At 43.3% G+C, this 17456-nt stretch overlaps 1 protein-coding gene across 4 annotated transcripts in view; it reads right to left on the reverse strand.

Moving 5' to 3' along the window:
• Sec23ip (SEC23 interacting protein) overlaps positions 1–16977 on the reverse strand; it is a 43804-nt gene extending 26827 nt beyond the window's left edge. For 3 of the 4 annotated variants that reach the window (XM_028769408.1, XM_028769407.1, XM_028769406.1), the window contains exons 1-8: positions 16762–16977; positions 11984–12513; positions 9488–9698; positions 7875–8068; positions 4703–4792; positions 3723–3843; positions 1207–1296; positions 359–500 (exon numbers count right to left, since the gene is read on the reverse strand). In XM_028769408.1, coding sequence (XP_028625241.1) covers positions 359–500; positions 1207–1296; positions 3723–3843; positions 4703–4792; positions 7875–8068; positions 9488–9698; positions 11984–12513; positions 16762–16918 — 1535 coding nt within the window. In that variant the 5' untranslated portion in view covers positions 16919–16977. The remainder of the gene's footprint in view (positions 1–358; positions 501–1206; positions 1297–3722; positions 3844–4702; positions 4793–7874; positions 8069–9487; positions 9699–11983; positions 12514–16761) is intronic. The other variant, XM_028769409.1, reaches the window with a different exon arrangement.
• Positions 16978–17456: the final 479 nt, after the last annotated feature.

Here is a 17456-nt window from a genome sequence, read left to right on the forward strand (position 1 = left end):
TATCACATGGAAAAGATCTGTTTTACTGTTAACTAGACAAGGATGCTGCTGATTCTCAACAGGCTCCTTCTAACCCACAACACATCAGGTATTTTAAGGCCAGCAACAGAGAGAGCTAGGGTGTATTCCTCACATCTGGGAATCTGAATTCAATTTCCAGGATTCAAAACAAGCTCTGTCTAAAATTTCTTAGATCCTTAAATATTTACAATAGGAATAAACACAGATACACACATGGAACAGCCCGATATTAACAGGCTGCTATTTGCTCATGTTGGAATAAGCCATTTTATATTACAATTTAAATTTGTCTCTAATTTTAGCTACGGTAAAAAACAAGTTATCAAAATCTACAAACCTGTCAACACCCGTAGCATGTCCACCCAAGGCACCGTGCCAGTGAACGGGCAGGAACTCCACTCTGCTGACTTTCCCTTCGTCTACTGACTTCTTGAAGTGTGTATGTAGCAACTTGAGAGAAACCACCCTAAAATCATCCACTTAAAAAAAAAAAAATTAAGAGAAAAGTATCTTAGCTTTGTAGATAATTAATTAACTAAAATGAGCTGACTTTTGTAATAAGATAAAGCTATATGTTTTAAAAAATAATGACAAAATAGTAAATCAACAAACACTGGTTGTTCAGAAGTACTTTTTAAGTTTCATTGTACTTAAGGCCTAAAAAATTAGTTTAACTACCTCAAACGCCCTCTTCAGCATCAGGTTCCAGAACCAACCAACTGTAACAGTAGCACATTTAACTCAGCCAAGGCCTTTCTTCTCCTAGCACTGGAGGTGACAGCGACACACCCACACCCAAAGGTGTATCTGTGAGGCTGATGATAAAACACATGCAATACTAAGTATTCAGTAAGTGCAGACTTATTACAGATAAGTCTTTAGGAGTCACTAGTCCCTAAGCAGCTTCTCAGAGGGCTCCCTATGTAGCAACTCAGTGCGCAGGAGCTCTATGCTGCTGCGCGTGCTCAGCCAGGCTGGCTGTTGACCAACACGGTGAATATTACCATGATAACTTCCAGTAAGAGCAGATCAAACACAGATTAATAGTTTCTACTGACCACAGAAATCTCCACTTATAGCCCCAGCCACAAGGCCACAGCTAGGAACGATCATAAAATGAGCTCTAAAGAGCCCTCTTATCAGCGCTCGGAGTCTTCTATGAAACAAAATGTGACTTTCACTTACCACACTCAATAATGCTTCTAAAGCGCAAGTCACACACAGGCCCAATGCCATGCACCATGAACACCAAATGGTCAACTTGAGGCATTTCCCCTGGTAAAAACAAATAAATAATCACCATAAAACACACATATACACAAAGCTGAGTATTTGGTATTGTTAATTAAATTGCTAAGTTCTTGATATCCTTTTTATCATAAGCTAGCCAAAGAAATCCATTGCCCTCCAAAGCAAGTATCTCTCATTACCCGTATCAAATTAGAATACTTTGTCTAGCTTGGCAAATAATGGCACACTAAACGGAGAGGTCAAGGAAACATCAGTTCTTCATAAGCCTACTGACCCGCCATAATGTATGATTTTTTTTTCAGACCACAACAGAACTGGGATGAAACTGTAGCTCTGTAGTATGAAATGTGTACATGAACATGGACCTGAGCTCAATCCCCTGCACCAAAAAACAAACAAAATCAAACACCCTCCATAGGACACTAAGCCCGATATGGACAGGCAATCTGACAATATAAAACTTCAAAGTCTTTGTTCCCAAAGTCATTCCTCTTAATTCAAAAACATTCTAGGATGGCCAGTCATGGTCCTGGTACTCTGGAGGCAGAGGCAGGTAGATCTCTGTGAGCTGGAGGCTAGCATGGTCTACATAGCAAGTTCCAGGCCAATCAGAGCTATACACTGTAACCCTGTCTCTAAACAAACAAAAACCTATAGGAGTATGGTTGAGTAAGAATGGCCACCAAAAGCCCATATATGAATGCTTAGTCACTAGGGAGTGGAACTGTTTGGGAAGGACTGGGAAGTGTGCCCTTAGAGGGGTTATGTTACAGACTGGGCTTTGATGTTTCAAAAGCATATACTAGGCCCAGTCACTCTCTTTGCCTTCAGAACAGAACCTAAAGTTCTCAGCTATCTCTAGCACCATGCCTGCTTGCTTACATGCCTGCCTGCTGCCATGTTTCCCACCATGATGATAATGGAAATTGAAGCAAGCCCCCAGTTACATGCTTCCTTTTCTAAGAGTTGCCTTGGTCTTGGTGTCTCTTCATAATAATAGAACTGTAACAGGAAACATTTCAAAGTTCAATCTATTTTCCTACACTACTTCATCCAGATCTCCTAATACCTATTTATCTTATTTTATTAGACAATGAAATGTCTACTATCAAAATAAAACTTGTTCTTCAATGGCACAGAATAGGAAAACCAATTAGTGCAGCAGGAGGCCTGTGATTGGACAGGGAAAAGGGGAGGCAGAGCTAAGAGTTGCAGAGCGAGAGAGATGGAGAGAGGGGAGAACAAGATGGAAGACGAACAGGATAATTCAGAACCAATGTGGCTTTCAGTAGCCACAGGTAGTTATGAATTATCTTACAGGGTTAGAATAATTGGGATAACTTGTTTAAATTGTGTGGGCATCTTGTATATTGAGATTTTATTGATATATAAATCTGACTGGTTAAGTATAAGCTTTAAGAGTTTTGATTTTACTCAGTTACTGGGTATTGTGATATCTAACCGAGAGACTGGCGGTCATTCCATGGGGCTAGGCCTAGCACTGTGGAGGCAGTGGAGTGGGCCTAGGGGCTAGGCCTAGAGCCTTGGAGCAGTGGAGTTGGCGGGTGGGCAGGCAGAGGCAGCAACCACACCATCTCAGGGGCCACGGGCGTAGGGTCTGCAGAGATGACACCCCACAGGGCCGTGTGGCCCGCCGGTGCTTGGCATAGTGCAGGAACTTGACAGTTCTATTTAGTTATGGAATGTGGGACTGCCAACTACAGGGGTTTATGGCTGAGAAAGAACTAGTGGCTCTAGGGACAAGTGAACCAGAGCTGGGAACACCGTGATCAGGTGCTGCAGGGGCTAGCTAGATAGAGTAGCCCAGTGGCTGAGAGAGTTGGTGGCAGTAGAATAGCAAACAGCACTTTGTCACAACAACACATATACACATATTACACATAGAATCTGGTTTGTGTGTTTTAAACAGAATTCTAGAAACGAAGACATAAAAGTAACATAATTGTTCTGAGATGCACGTAATCCTAACACTTGGGAGGTGGAGGCAGGAGCAGGCGGATCTCTGAGTTCCAGGACTGCCAGGACTATACAATGAGACCCTATTTCAAAACAAAATGAAATGTAAAACTGATGGCTCAGTTCAAAGTGCTTGTTGTTCTGGCAGAGGACCTAGGTTCAGTTCTCAGCACCCACATGGTAGTTTACAACCAGCCCTAACTCCCAGGGGATCTGAATCCCTCTGTGAACTCTGTTGGCACCAGGCACACACAAGGTGCATATATGCATATATACAGGCAAAACCCTCCGACACATTTTAATCTAAAACTTAAAAAGGAACAATAATTTAAAAAAGACAGAACTGTGACCAGCATATGGCTGAATTCTGAGCATGCTGGAGTAGTTCTAGTAACTGCTTCTTTCTTCATAGTGAAGGATGACACTAACAGAGCAGTACAAACAGACTTTTCTCTCAAGCAAACTAAACATACCATCAGGAATTTCATCAAGGTTGTCGTCAATTCCACGCTTTACAACTCTGGGCCTCGTCTGTCCATCTTGTGTCGTCCCCCATTCATCTGGCACTGAAGAAGGCTGGAACTGAACAATAACCTTCAAGACACAAGATTATGACAGGCTCATAGCAAAATTATTTCCCACTATAGGTTAAGCAATATTTAGAGGTGTTTAGTTGGTTTTCAAGATGAGGTCTTAATACACATCCCCAGATTGGCTTGGACTCATCTAGATGAAGTTAGACTAGAATCTAAAGCCATCCTCCTGCCTCTGCCTCCCATGTGCTTGGACTACGGGAATATACCACTAAACCTATTGCAGTATATAGTGACTTTTTTTTCCTGAGATTCTCAGCACTACAAGAATGGGAGGGGGTTATAAATGTGTGCGTGTGCGTGTGCGTGTGCGTGTGCGTGTGTGTGTGTGTGTGTGTGTGTGTGTGCGCGCGCGCACGCGCGCACAAAATGTCTCCCCACCGCTGCTCTCATAATACGAAGGCAGAGCTAGGAGCTCAACAGAGAGCAGACACCCTGAATATCTTTTCTAGCTCTTTGTAGAGAGAGGGCTCCATCAAACCAAGTGAAAAATGCACTAAGCTCCTTTTAAGGTAATACTTAGTATCAATTAATGTGTCATCCAAACGGAAACTCTGTGGAAAAAAAGTTCAATTTCCATGACTAATAAATTATTTCAAAATACACTTGCCAGGTGTGGTGTTTTGGGCCTTTGAGGCAGAGGCAGGTGGACCTCTGTGAGTTCAAAACCAGCCTGGTCTGCAAAGTGAGTTCCAGGACATCAGAGCTACACAGAGAAGCCCTGTCTTGATTGATTGACTGAAACATAACACATTTATTGTAAATAAATCACTGCCAAAACCACTAAAAACAAAACATTATCACACACACAGCAGAATGACTTTACGGTGGGCCTCCCACCATCTCAGAAAGCACCTCACCTTTGGGTTGTGCATAACAATAGTCTCTCCACTTGGAAACTCCAGTCTGCGGTGCCACTGATTTGTGGTTACAGCTTTTTTATACTCAGCCTGCAGAGACAGAACACACACAATGCAGTGCAGTCGATCGGCGTCACACCAAGACGAGCGTGGAGGGCCATTAGGACGACACTGGCAGCAAAGCAGTAGTGGTAGGTCTGGTTTACTGGTTGCCATACTGTCCTGACATCTGACTACCTGACAAATTACTCCAGTGTTTGCTCTCACACATTCCTAAATAATATCTCCATTAAATGGGGGAAAATAATAGAGGTTTAGACAGTGCATCAGTTTCATAGGGATGAACAAGCTGAGTATCGTTAAATGAATTTACTATCTCTTAGTCCTTGAGGCTACTACTCCAAAATCAAAGTGACAGCTGGACACCAATCCTATGAATCTACATGGATAGAACCCTCCTAACTACCCTTGGCTTGCTACAATCAAGGCCATTCATTACTGTAAGCCTTACTCCCACCTCTGCCTTTATCAAAGCACAGCATTCTGTCTTTCTGAACAAGTCTGTCTTGGTGTTTATTATATATAATGACACTAGCTACAGGGGCTTAGAGACTACCCTACTCAAGTAACTTCATCTCAAATGATTATATCTGCAACACCCTAGCTCCACACAAAGTGGCATTTGTGAGCACTGGGGGCTAGTACTTCACCAGTGCTCTGGGGTGGAGGGGAGGAAACAATGTTGATGCTGAGACTGTACATAAACAAACCCAGTATTTAGCTCTACTCCTGAGTCACTTTTTTTAATACGTGTGTGTGTTCTGCCAGCATGTATATATGTGTACCATGTGCACTTCTGGTGTCCTAGGAAAGTCAGAAGACGGTTGTTAGAGCCCCTAGAACTAGAGTTACCAATAGCTATTAGCTGCGTCTGAGTGCTGAAAATCAACCCTGAGCCCTCTATAAGAGCACTCAGTGTTGTTTGTTTTCAAGACAGGGTTTCTCTGTATAGCTCTGGCTGTCTTGGAACTCACTCTGTAGACCACACTGGTCTTAAACTTAAGAGATTTCTCTGCCTCTGCCTCTCCAATGCTGGGATTAAAGGTATGTACCACCACTGCCCAGCCTTTTCTTTTCTTTTCTTTTTTCTTTTCTTTTCGACTCAAGCTTGCTATGTAGATCAGGCTGGCCTCTCACTCAGTGATCTACCTGCCTCTGCCTCCCAGCTGATTTGGATTAAGGAATGTGTTACTGTACCTGGTCACTTTTACACTCTTTGTTTTATAGCTTCCCTCCATTAAGACCAATTGGGTGTGAGGGTAATAATCTTACTATATCTTGAATAGCTGGGCCTGGAGACTCATATTGCTGTGACCAGCTTATGCAAATCTTTCCTCCCCTCAAAGTGCTGGAGATAAAACGTAGGGGCTTGTGCACATTGGGAGGACATTTTCCACTCAACTACAAGCCTTAGCCCTCATGAGTGTCTTTTATTGAATTTTTTTCTACAAACGTTATAGTTTCCTTGGCATCATAAACAGTATCTTCTATTATGATTTCTGACTGGTTAGTTCTATTGCACAGGAATGTTGCTAATTTACACTGGTTGATTTTACAGAGAGACACTTTCAACTCTTATATTGGTCTAATGGTATTTCTAAAGGTTCACCTGGTTTTCTATAGAGATAATTGTGTCATCATAAAATTAAAAGCATTTTCAAATAAAAACCACTTCTGTTCTTTGTCCTGGTAGTCACACAGGACAGGATCAACCACACACCAGTGACAGGCATCATCTGTTTCTCACTTCCCACCTTCCTTTGCCTCCACTGAGGCAGTGGGTTTCTTAGAAAGCTAGGCAGGAGCTTGGGCCTCATGCCGATACAAGGGGCAAGACTTGGCTCGTTAGCCCAGCCTAGAGCTGTGTCACCCACAGGCAATATTACCATTACAGTTAAAGGAAAATGCTTGCTGGGGCTGGAGAGATGGCTCAGTGGTTAACAGCACTGGCTGCCCTTCCAGAGGTCCTGAGTTCAATTCCTAGCAACCACAAGGTAGCTCACAACCATCTGTAATAAGATCCAATGCCCTCTTCTAGTGTGTCTGAAGACAGCTACAGTGTACTCAGGTACATAAAATAAATAATCTTTAAAAAAAAAAATGCTTGCTCTGTTTTCAGATACTCACACATAAACACTGCACTTTTAGCTTCAAAATAATAAGCCTACTTATTTTGGGACTTTGGATACTGCAGCTACACAGGACCCTACCTAAAGCACCAACAATTACTGTTTATCTTTAGTGATGTGCTTACTCAGATTTAGCTCTAGGAATTAGCACCTTTTATATATTTCCCTGCTGAACTAACTAAAGTAGGCTTTACGGGCCACTGGCAGAGCTCAGTGGGCAAAGACACTTACTGCCAAACCTAAATACCTAAGTTCCACGCCCAGGACCCACACAGTAGAAGGAAGAAAATCAATTCTGGCATGTTCTCTGACTTCCAGTCATGTAACGTGCACATGTGAGAGCACACACATAAATAAATGCCATAAAACTTTTAAAAGTTATGCTTTAAGACACCTTCAATTCCAGTACTCAGGAAGCAGAGGCATGTGGACCTCTGTGAATTCTAAGCCAGTCTGGACTAGGACAGCCAGGGCTACACAGAGAAATCCTGTCTCAAAAGAGAGGCAGAGGAGAGAGACAGAGAGGGAAAGAGAGATGAAGGAAGGAGGGGAGGAGAGAGAGTAGAGAGAGGAAGAGAGAGAGATTGACTGATTGATTGTTTTTATAGATGGTTCTTCTATTAGCCCATGGCAATCCTCAAACCCATGGTACTCTGCCTTGGCCTCATAAATGCTGAGATTACAAGCAAGTGCTACCATCCCTAGATTCTACCTAAATTTGCTTGAAGGCCTGATATGAACCCCTTAGTAGATGTGGAATGTGCCCTTTCCAAAGCATACAGTCTTATCTTGAGACACAGGGTCGTGTTACATGCAGCACTTCCTGAATGATGATACCACTTAAAGATCAATCTCCTTAGTGACAGGATCAACATAGGCCACCTTGTATATAAAGCCATCTGTACTGTAAGTGGTATTCACAGATGCATGTCTTGCATACATGCCTTTGTTCTGTAAAGTATAAAGAGATAAAACATTCATACCTCTAGCTTTTCACTGAACTCCTCTGTATAGGGAATAAATCTGCTGTCTGTGTCCCCCTTGTAAAACCAAGTACAGCGTCTCACTTCAGCTGGCTCCTCTTCCCAGTACACAGACTTCCTCATGCGGTCATAAAGGTACACATCATAGCGTCCACCATCCGTGCCCAGAACCACACTCTCAGGATCTGGCTGCACTAGAAACCAAGAAGACATTTTCTTCTACTGTTATCAGGTGCATTTGAAAAGACAAACAACATTAACAAAAACATTCACGATGCTACTAGTCAATACTCAAAGACAGACAATTAAGCTTTTTTTTTCTTTTTTGAAAACACAAGATAATCTGTATTGCTCAAAATCATGATATTTATTTATTTATTTATTTATTTGCTTTTGAGGCAGAGTCTCCTTCTGTAGCCCAGGCTGGCCTCAACTTCCCAGCAGTCTTCCTGCTCCATCCTCTCATGTGCTGACATCACATGAGTGAGTGAGCTGCTATGCAGCATGACTCTTCTTGAGTAGAAACAAGGAGCCAGGGCAAGTTTTAAAAACATAATCAGGAGGCTGGGCGGTGGTGGCGCATGCCTTTAATCCCAGCACTTGGGAGGCAGAGGCAGGCGGATTTCTGAGTTCGAGGCCAGCCTGGTCTACAGAGTGAGTTCCAGGACAGCCAGGGCTACACAGAGAAACCCTGTCTCGAAAAACCAAACAAACAAACAAAAAAAAACATAATCAGGAAACAACTGAAATAGTTTGGGTTTTTTTAAGTAGCACTATCAAACCAGATGTACTGCCATCCACCTGTAATCCCGGCACTTGGGATCCAGAATCAGAAGGCTCAGGAGTCACTGGATAATTATAGCTCTCTGGTGATTTAGAAGCCAGCCTGGGGCTAAATGAAATCCCATTTAAAAAGTAAAATGAAGCAGTAACTAATGTACCAAAATGTCCCAGGAAGTACACTGCTAGAGAATACTGACTGATATTTAATAGTTTCATCATCAAATAATATCAAGATAAAGAATCATATCTGTATGCTGCAAGATTAGAGTCTTACAATACACCTGTGTGGCATCTCTTTCAAGAGGTAGACATGAGAACAATTATTTCCAAAATTCATCCAACCTCAGAACACTTTTTTCACACAGCATTCCACAAAACAGTTCCACAGGAAATACTTCATGCCCCATAACTCCAAACAAGTAAGAGACATAAGAAAACTAAAACCTGATTATGTAATGACTCTACCACTCTGATTTAAAACAACTTTTTGGTTATGTTTTGCTTTACTGAGACAGGGTCTAACTATGTGGCCTTGGCTGGCCTAGAGCTCACTATGTAGACAAGCTGGCTTTAAACTCACAGACATCTGCCTGTGCTGGCATGAAAAGTGTGCCACTGTGACCAGCTAAAACAAAGAAATTACTAAACTATTTCTTTGAATACTTTGCTCAATAACTCCGGATATATATTAATTAGTACTACCATCTTAAAGTAGAATCTGGAGACCTACACAGACTAAGGAATCTGAGAGTTGAAAAGAAGACCATAGATAAATACCCTTCATTCTTTCTATCTCAAATGAGAAGGAACAGTGCAAGACGGGTACTTACCTGAATTGTAGATCTCTTCAAGATTCAGAGAGTCAAGCACACTGAAAGGCAACCAGAGCTGTTTATATTCTACCTCCTTGCAGTAAAACCAGTGTGGCTGAACAGGTTCGTACTGGTTCTGAAGTACAAAAGGAGATTGCCCCTGAACAAGAGGTCCTGAAGGTCTGGCAGGGACTTGCTGCTGCACTGGTGACTGCACTGCTGTAGGAAGCTGAAGGAAATTAAGATTGTCATATGTCCAAAAGAAATTCTGTAGCCGGTTCAGAATCAAACTGATATCAGTACTAATTATCCTACATGTCTTTCCAGATAACCACTTAGTATCATAACTAGTGTACTAAAACTCCAAATCAGCTGCAAAGTGAACTAGATTTCTGCATGCTAATGGCAAACTGACACCCACCAATGTCCCCATAATTTTGAAATTTTTAATAAACTTATTTTTTAATTGTTCATACAATATGTTTGATCATATTCTTTACCTTTCCCTGACCCCTCCTAGGTCCCCACTCACTCAATTTCTTTCTCTTTTTCTCTTCTAAAAGCAAAAACAAAAACTCAAATCAACAAACAAACAAAAAAAGCAAGCATGGGCTAGAGAGATGGCTCAGCGGTTAAGAGCACTGACTGCTCTTCCAGAGGTCCTGAGTTCAAATCCCAGCAACCACATGGTGGCTCACAACCATCCATAGTGAGATTGGATGCCCTCTTCTGGTGTGTCCGAAGACAGCTACAGTGTACTCATAATAAAATAAATAAATAAATCTTTAAAAAAAAAAAAAAAGCAAACACACACACAACAGAGTTCATTTTGTATTGGCCAACCCCTCCTGAGCATGAGGCCTGCCCTGGAGTGTGGCAGACACACCACATCACTCCATGGAAGACAACTGCTTTCCCTCTCCCAGGCACTGTCACGCACAAACGGCTTCTTGGTTAGGAGTGGAACTCTCTCAGTGCTGGGACTCTGGATGGCCTGAACGTGTGTGCTCCATGCACACAGTCTGCACAGGTCCTAGAATTTTTAAAATTTTTAGAACACCCAGACTTCTTGATCCAGCCATTCCATTTCTAAGAATGTAACTGTTAGTGTAACTAACACATACATACACACAGAGAAGAATTTCCATAACTAACAAGTTAGTAGAGAGCCGGGCAGTGGTGGCACACGTCTTTAATCCCAGAACTCTAAAGGCAGAGGCAGGTGGATCTATGTGAGTTCGAGGCCAGCCTGGTCTACAGAATGAGTTCCAGGACAGCCAGGCTACACAGAGAAACCCTGTCTCAAACAAACAAACAAAACCTTAGTGGAAAAATCTACTTTAGTCTTTGTAATTGGGCAGTTTCACTAACTAGTATAATTAGGATGAGAAGCTGGCAGTCTACATTGCTTCGATTCTCCCATGTCCTTAGGTAACATTTATTATTAATATTATACACTAATACCAGAGACTATCAGAGAGTACCTAGGCAATTAAAATAACTATTACTCCAGTAAATAGGTGCTATAAACCCAAATACAAACAAATTTTATATTTATGTATTTGTTTGTTTGCTTATTTGTGTAGGCATGCTTGTGCCATAGCCAAGTGTGGAAGTCAGGGGAAAATTTGTAGGATCAGTTCTCCCTTTGCATTGTATGAGCCCTGGGGAGCTACCTCAGATCCTCAGGTTTGGTGGCAAGTGCCTTTACTCTAGACCATCTTGCTAGCCTCCAATTAGCTCCTTTTAAAAGAATGTTTACTTCAAAGCATGCAGTTTACAAAGAATACCCTTTGTGTCACATACACAAAATACCAATTACTTGGGGCTGAGGCAGGAAAGAGTTTGAGGCTAAACAAAGCAATTTAGCAAGATCCTGTCTCAAAATTAAAAGGTTAGCCAGGAGTACAGCTCAGTGGGAGTGTCTACCTACCACATTGAACACCCTGGTTTTGACCAGTAACACACCACACTCCTCTGTAAAAACATTTTGTCCTGGTGCTGGAGAAATGGCCCACTGGGTAAAAGCACTTGCTGGGCTTGCAGAGAACCTGGATTCAGTTTCTATAACCCAAATGGGAACTCCAGTTCTAGAGACTATGACTACCTTTTCTGGCATCCTGGGACACTAGGCACACACATGGTATACAGAAACACATTCAAGTAAAACACTGGTATATATAAAATAAAATAAAATAAAATAAGCTAAAAGATGTTTTATCCTCAGGTGCATGTTAAAATGCATAAAGCTGAGCTAGAGAGAGTTCGGCAATTAAAGACCCAGGTTCAAATCCTAGCACCCACAGGGTGGCTAACATGTGTAACTCCAGTTCTAGGAGATCTCATGCCCCCTTCTCACCAAGGAAATTGCATGCACATGGTATATAGGCACACATGCTGACAACAATACATGTACATAAAAAGAAATCTCAAGATTTTTTTTTTTTTAATATACAAAGTTTTTTGAAATCTTTCACTAAGGTGAGAGAGAAAAGGAGTATGATATTCACGTACCGGTGGCAATGGTCCTGACGGCATTTGGTATGTCTGCACAGGGGGTCCAGAAGATGGAGGGTAAGAGGGGTGGCCTGGCGTCTGACACTGTTGTAGTTGTGGAGGTGTTATATAGGGATTTGCCCGGCTGCTGACAGGAGTGTGGCGATATGGGTTATGTCCTTGTTGAGGAATCCCCTGGGGTGGGCTCCCAAAATTTGGAGGGAGACTGCTTGGCTGAGAAGGCAAATAGGTACTTGTTCCCATCTGTGAGGAAGGTGCAGCACCATAGGGAGCCTTGGAAACAGAGGGTGGAAATGCATTCAGCATATCTTGGGAGCCAGTTGTAAAAGGGAGTGTGGCTGGGGGCTTGGGAAGCGCTGAGTGTCCAGCAGACATTGCTGTAGTTGTCAAGGGTGACTGTCCAATGTTCCCAAAAGGATCACTACTGCTTGATACCTGAGAGAAGTAACTGAAGGTCTGTGGGGTGGATGTGTGAGTAGAAGTCTGACCAAGGAAGCTATCCTCCTCACCCACATCTGTGGAGTCTTCTGCAACAGAAGAGGAGAGCAATGGTGTAAAAGCAATGCCACCCTCTCAAGCTCTGTAAGGAACACCCAGCAATTAGACCGCTTACTTCACACCTCTAACTTGTATTTCTCCATTACAGAGAAAAAGTACAACTTTTCCTTCAAAACTGTTCTCTTAAAAGATTTTATTTGAATAAGCTATAAAAGGAGCCAAACACGGCAGCACACGCCTTTAAATCCCAGTACTCGGAAGGCACAGACAGTTGGATCTCTGAGTTTGAGGCCAGCCTGATCTACAATGAGAGTTCCAGGACAGCCAGGACTACACAGAGAAACCCTACAAATAAATAAAAAAGGAAAAGAGAAAACATTTTTTTGCCCTTCTTACTTTCTATGTAAATATTTATTTTGTAAATGTTCGTGTTACATAAAGGATTTTTTAGAGAAATAAATTTGTACCCTTTTTTATATTTTGAATTTATTTTATATAATTCAAATGTTACCATATACCTAAACATGTAATTTAACTTCTACAATAATAAGAAGAAACTAAAGTCCAGGCATTAGCTCTGTAGATAAGTAGAGGTATGAAAGGGGTCTTAACAAATGAGCATGTGATATCTGTGTTGACACAATGTAGGTTACCCACTAATGCAATCCTTAAGCAGTAGTCACAATTACATGTTCAGACATACAGAACACCAGGTCACAGGCTGGCAAGACGGCTCAGCAAGAAAAGCTGGCTGCTCCAGGACCAACAGGATAGGATGAGAGAACCAACTCCCACAAATTATTCTCTGACTCTCCACACATAACATACACAATAAATAAATGAATAAAAAATGCTTTAAAAGAAAAAAAAAAGTCACTAGCAATCTCATTTTCCTAGGGGAAGAGTTCCTCACTCCCCTTTGGCCAGCATCATCCTCACTGTATTCTCCGCTTAAACTGCGCCACCGCTTCTATTCCACTGTCAAGTAATTTCCAAGGCATCACTTTCCCAGGAACTAGACCTTCACCCCACTCTTCCCTGCTCTACTTTTACGAGCAGCTTTCAGTTCCCCCCTCCTAGTCTCTCCTTCCCCTGCTTTGGTCATGCTTATCTACAACTGCTGGAGGGCTACAGTCCATCAGCTGCGTGAGGCCACTCCCCGAACAGCAGGCACATTGTGGTCTCTGCCCTTGGAGTACTGCCAAAGCTCTGGGCAATCTGTGACCTCACAGTGACCCTGCTTCACTGTCTCCAGGCTGTCCCAGTTGTACTTTATAAACCAAACTAGTGAAGGAACTCCACTCCACAGATTGGACACAATTCCAATCAGAATATGGTATCTAAGACTGTCTTTCTAAACTATGAAAACTATTCAAAAGACATGCCTACAGTCACAGCTTCTTCAGACTGAGGCAGGCAGAACACTTAAAGCTAATCTTTAAAAAAAAAAAAAGAAATTGTTTTGTTTTTTGTTTTTTTCAAGATAGGACCTCACTATGCAGCCCTGGCTGTCCTGGAACTCGTGTTGTAGACCAGGATAGCTTTGAACTCAGAGATCCACCTGCCTCTGCCTCCTAAGTGCTAGGATCAAACAAAGATATGCACCACCATATTCGAAATTATAAAAAAAAAAAAATTAAAAGCAGAAGAAGAAAAAGATTCTTATCAGCAGTTTCTTCATTGCTGAAGAGAAAATACCTCCTGCCCAGGGCCTCCCTCTGCTTCAGCCTCTACTTTTCTAATACATACTCCAACTCCACCACTCTCCAGTCCCGTGAAACTCACTAGGACTATGTTCACCCCCAACAATGAAGGGCCTTTTGTGGAATTTCTCACCCAGAACTTGAGACTGACTTGGTCCAAGAAACATCTGTCAAACTAGCACCAATCGTAAGTCAAATAGTGACCTCATCACACTACAAGCTTCACCCTAGGAGCACCTCCTAATTCCGTACTTCTAGGCCAGTCAGAGCTGCATAGTGAAACCTCAACAACAAAAACCCTTAAAAGGCTCCACACAGAGCTCAAACCTTTTAGGACAGTCCATGAAGCCCATAGACACCTAGGCCAATGCCCTGCATATATGCTAGGCATGATGGACTTGAAGATAAGTGGGGGGGGGGGGGGGGGGAGGATAGGATGCAGAGGACAGGAAAGAGGTCCATTCTGCCCCATACAGAACACTGCCAACTCCTGTCAAGCCTGCAGATTGTTCCTCTATAGATCCTTCAAATGCCACTCAGACCACTCTCTTTGAGACTCTGAGGCCTTTAAGGGACATTGTCTCTCCACTCCACCAGCTGAGACACAGAGTGGCCGCAGCGGCCAACCCATCCCACCTCCAGCTTTTTTTTTTTTTAACAATAGCTTACGAAAGCCAGTGTTTATGTGTATGAATACGCAGGTCTGAGGAAGAGAGCATGTCTGTTCCATGCTACCTTGACAGCTGCAACAGGGCCTGACAAGGACAAGCTGCTCGGTTTGTTTCTGCTTCCTGTGTGTCTCTTCCACTGATGTGATTTAACTGTTGCTTTCAAGGAGATGGGATCTCCTCAGACACAGTACCTGGGAGACTAAGACAAGAGGTCTGTCACAAGTTCTGGGTTACCCTGGGCTACAAAATGACACCAAGTCTCAAAAAGTAATTAATAAATGAATAAATCTAAAGATCAGCATACCTATCTTAAAGCTGAAAATAGAAATGCTGAGCTGGAGAGATGGCTCAGTGGTTAAGAGCACTGGCTGCTCTTCCAGAGGTCCTGAGTTCAATTCCCAGCAACCACATGGCAGCTCACAACTGTCTATAACTTCCAGTTCCAGGGGGTCCAACACCCCCACATGGACACACATGCAGGCAAAACACCAATGCACATAAAATTAAGAAAAAAATTGAAGAAGAAAATAGAAATGTCAAGCACTGACAATAACACATGCAAATTAAATATTATACATCAAGGAAAAGGATCATGAATCAAACAACACTCTGGAGGCCGAGAACAATCTGGAAAATCCAAGGCACAGCCATACTGAACCCTGGACCTTTCTACAGTACTCTGCTCCAGCCGCAATTCTTCCCCAAAGCAAGCAACACTTTGACAAAGCTTACACCCAGGCCTGGTAGGGTAAACAGGCATATGTACATGTCAGACAGTTACAAGCACCAGGAAGACACATGACAGAAAGGAGAACCTTCATAGACACATGCTTTCAGTTTGTCTGTCTTCCCTTCTCCAGGAAACTTCCCCTAGTTTTCCAAGCAGGAATTATTTAGTGGGAAAAGTTCAGCACTTAACAAGGACCTATGAGCTAGGCATGACACAAGACCCTGAAAACGAAAGAGGTAAGACGTTCACAGTCCACACGGAGAGGCGGAGTACTTAGCTCACAAGTACTTACACAACAATATGTGTGGGACTCTACACAAATGAAGACTGAGCATAGCGACGAATGCCTCTAATCCCAGCACTCAGAGGCAGAGGCAGGTGGATCCTTTAAGTCTGAGGCCAGCTTGGTCTACACAGTGAAGTTCCAGAACAGTCAGTACTACACAGAGAGACCCTGCTCTCAAACCCAGGGTTGAAAACATGAACTCTAAGCAGACAGGTAAAATGTCATGTCTGAGACCACACACAGCAAATAAATGCCAGGGCCAGGTCTGAACATAGTCTGTGCTCCTAACCACCAGTTTGCTTTAAAAAAAAAAGTCTTCCTGATAATACACAAAGCTTAATCAAAAGCAAAGCAGGAGGTATAAGCAGGTATAGAGGTATAAGAGAACAAGGAAAAACTCAAAGGAAGTGATACCTTGAAAAACGAGAAATGCATTCTGTACCTGTACTTCAGATATCACATATCAAAGCTAGTAGAAAGCACTTCTATCTTAGCAGGCATCCTTCTGTAACGGGGGTCTTTTACTAGGAAGAGTTTACAGTACTGTACAAGAGAGGTATTGTCTCCTAGGTGATGTCCTGCCCTATCACCGGTGTTTCCCAGTAAGAGGACAGCTTACGGTATTCTAGCAAAGAGTGGTATTCTAGCAAAGAGTAACTGTCTAATTTAGCTGCGTTTTCTGCCAGCACCAGCACACCAGTGGGTGTTCACAGTTGCGCAATGACAGGAGTTCCAAGTCTCATCACCTGGGCCCCTCCTCCAGGACCCTCCAGTCCCTGGCGCTCTGGAAGCTGGTCACTGATGACCCTGGCAAGCAGCTCAGAGAAGGCGACGCTCCTGTCCCACCCGCCTCCCAGGACACACACTGGCCCCCAAGCGCTCACTACCTCCGGGTAAGAGCAAGGAAGCCGGGGAGGCGGCGGCCTGCGTGACAGGGATGAAGGGCACGTTGAAGCTGAACTCCGTGGCCGAGGAAGAGAAGAGTAAGTTAGTGCCTGATGAGGAGGCGGACGCTCCGCTACCGTTGGCCTTCCTATCCGCCATGGCTGCAGACCCCCGTCCGTTACGTGGCTCTGCGAGCCCGGTGCCGCACACAGACCGGAAACCGGTCACCAAGGATGCCACCGCACTTCCGCACTTGCGCACGGGGGCCAAAGGGCAGCCGCTCAGGGACTGGTTTGCTTCCGGAAACTGACGCCGCCCAAAATCAATAAGGCGGAATCGGCTTCAGACCCAGGCCTATCACGTGACACTCTCGGCCTCGCGAGACTGGGTCAGCCGCTGGAATCACAGCATAGAGGGGTGTGGCCGATGAGGGTTCTGAATCCTAAAGCTAATTGACGCTCGAAGTCGCAGATTCTGAGTTGTTCTGGACGCCCTGAGTTTCTCATGGAGTATCTGTTTTTGGTTGCTTGCTTTATTTGCTTGCTTGCGAGGTAGGATCTTGCTATGCAACCCAGACTGGCCTTTATCCTCCTGCCTCATATCTCCCAGTTCTGAGCTTAATACCACCACACACAGCAATTCTTATATATCTTTATGACAAGCAGTAATAAGAATCGGGAGTGAGAATTACTATCGG

This window comes from Grammomys surdaster, unplaced genomic scaffold (assembly GCF_004785775.1).
Source record: "Grammomys surdaster isolate TR1022 unplaced genomic scaffold, NIH_TR_1.0 192, whole genome shotgun sequence".
In the NCBI taxonomy this organism is placed as follows: Eukaryota; Metazoa; Chordata; class Mammalia; order Rodentia; family Muridae; genus Grammomys; species Grammomys surdaster.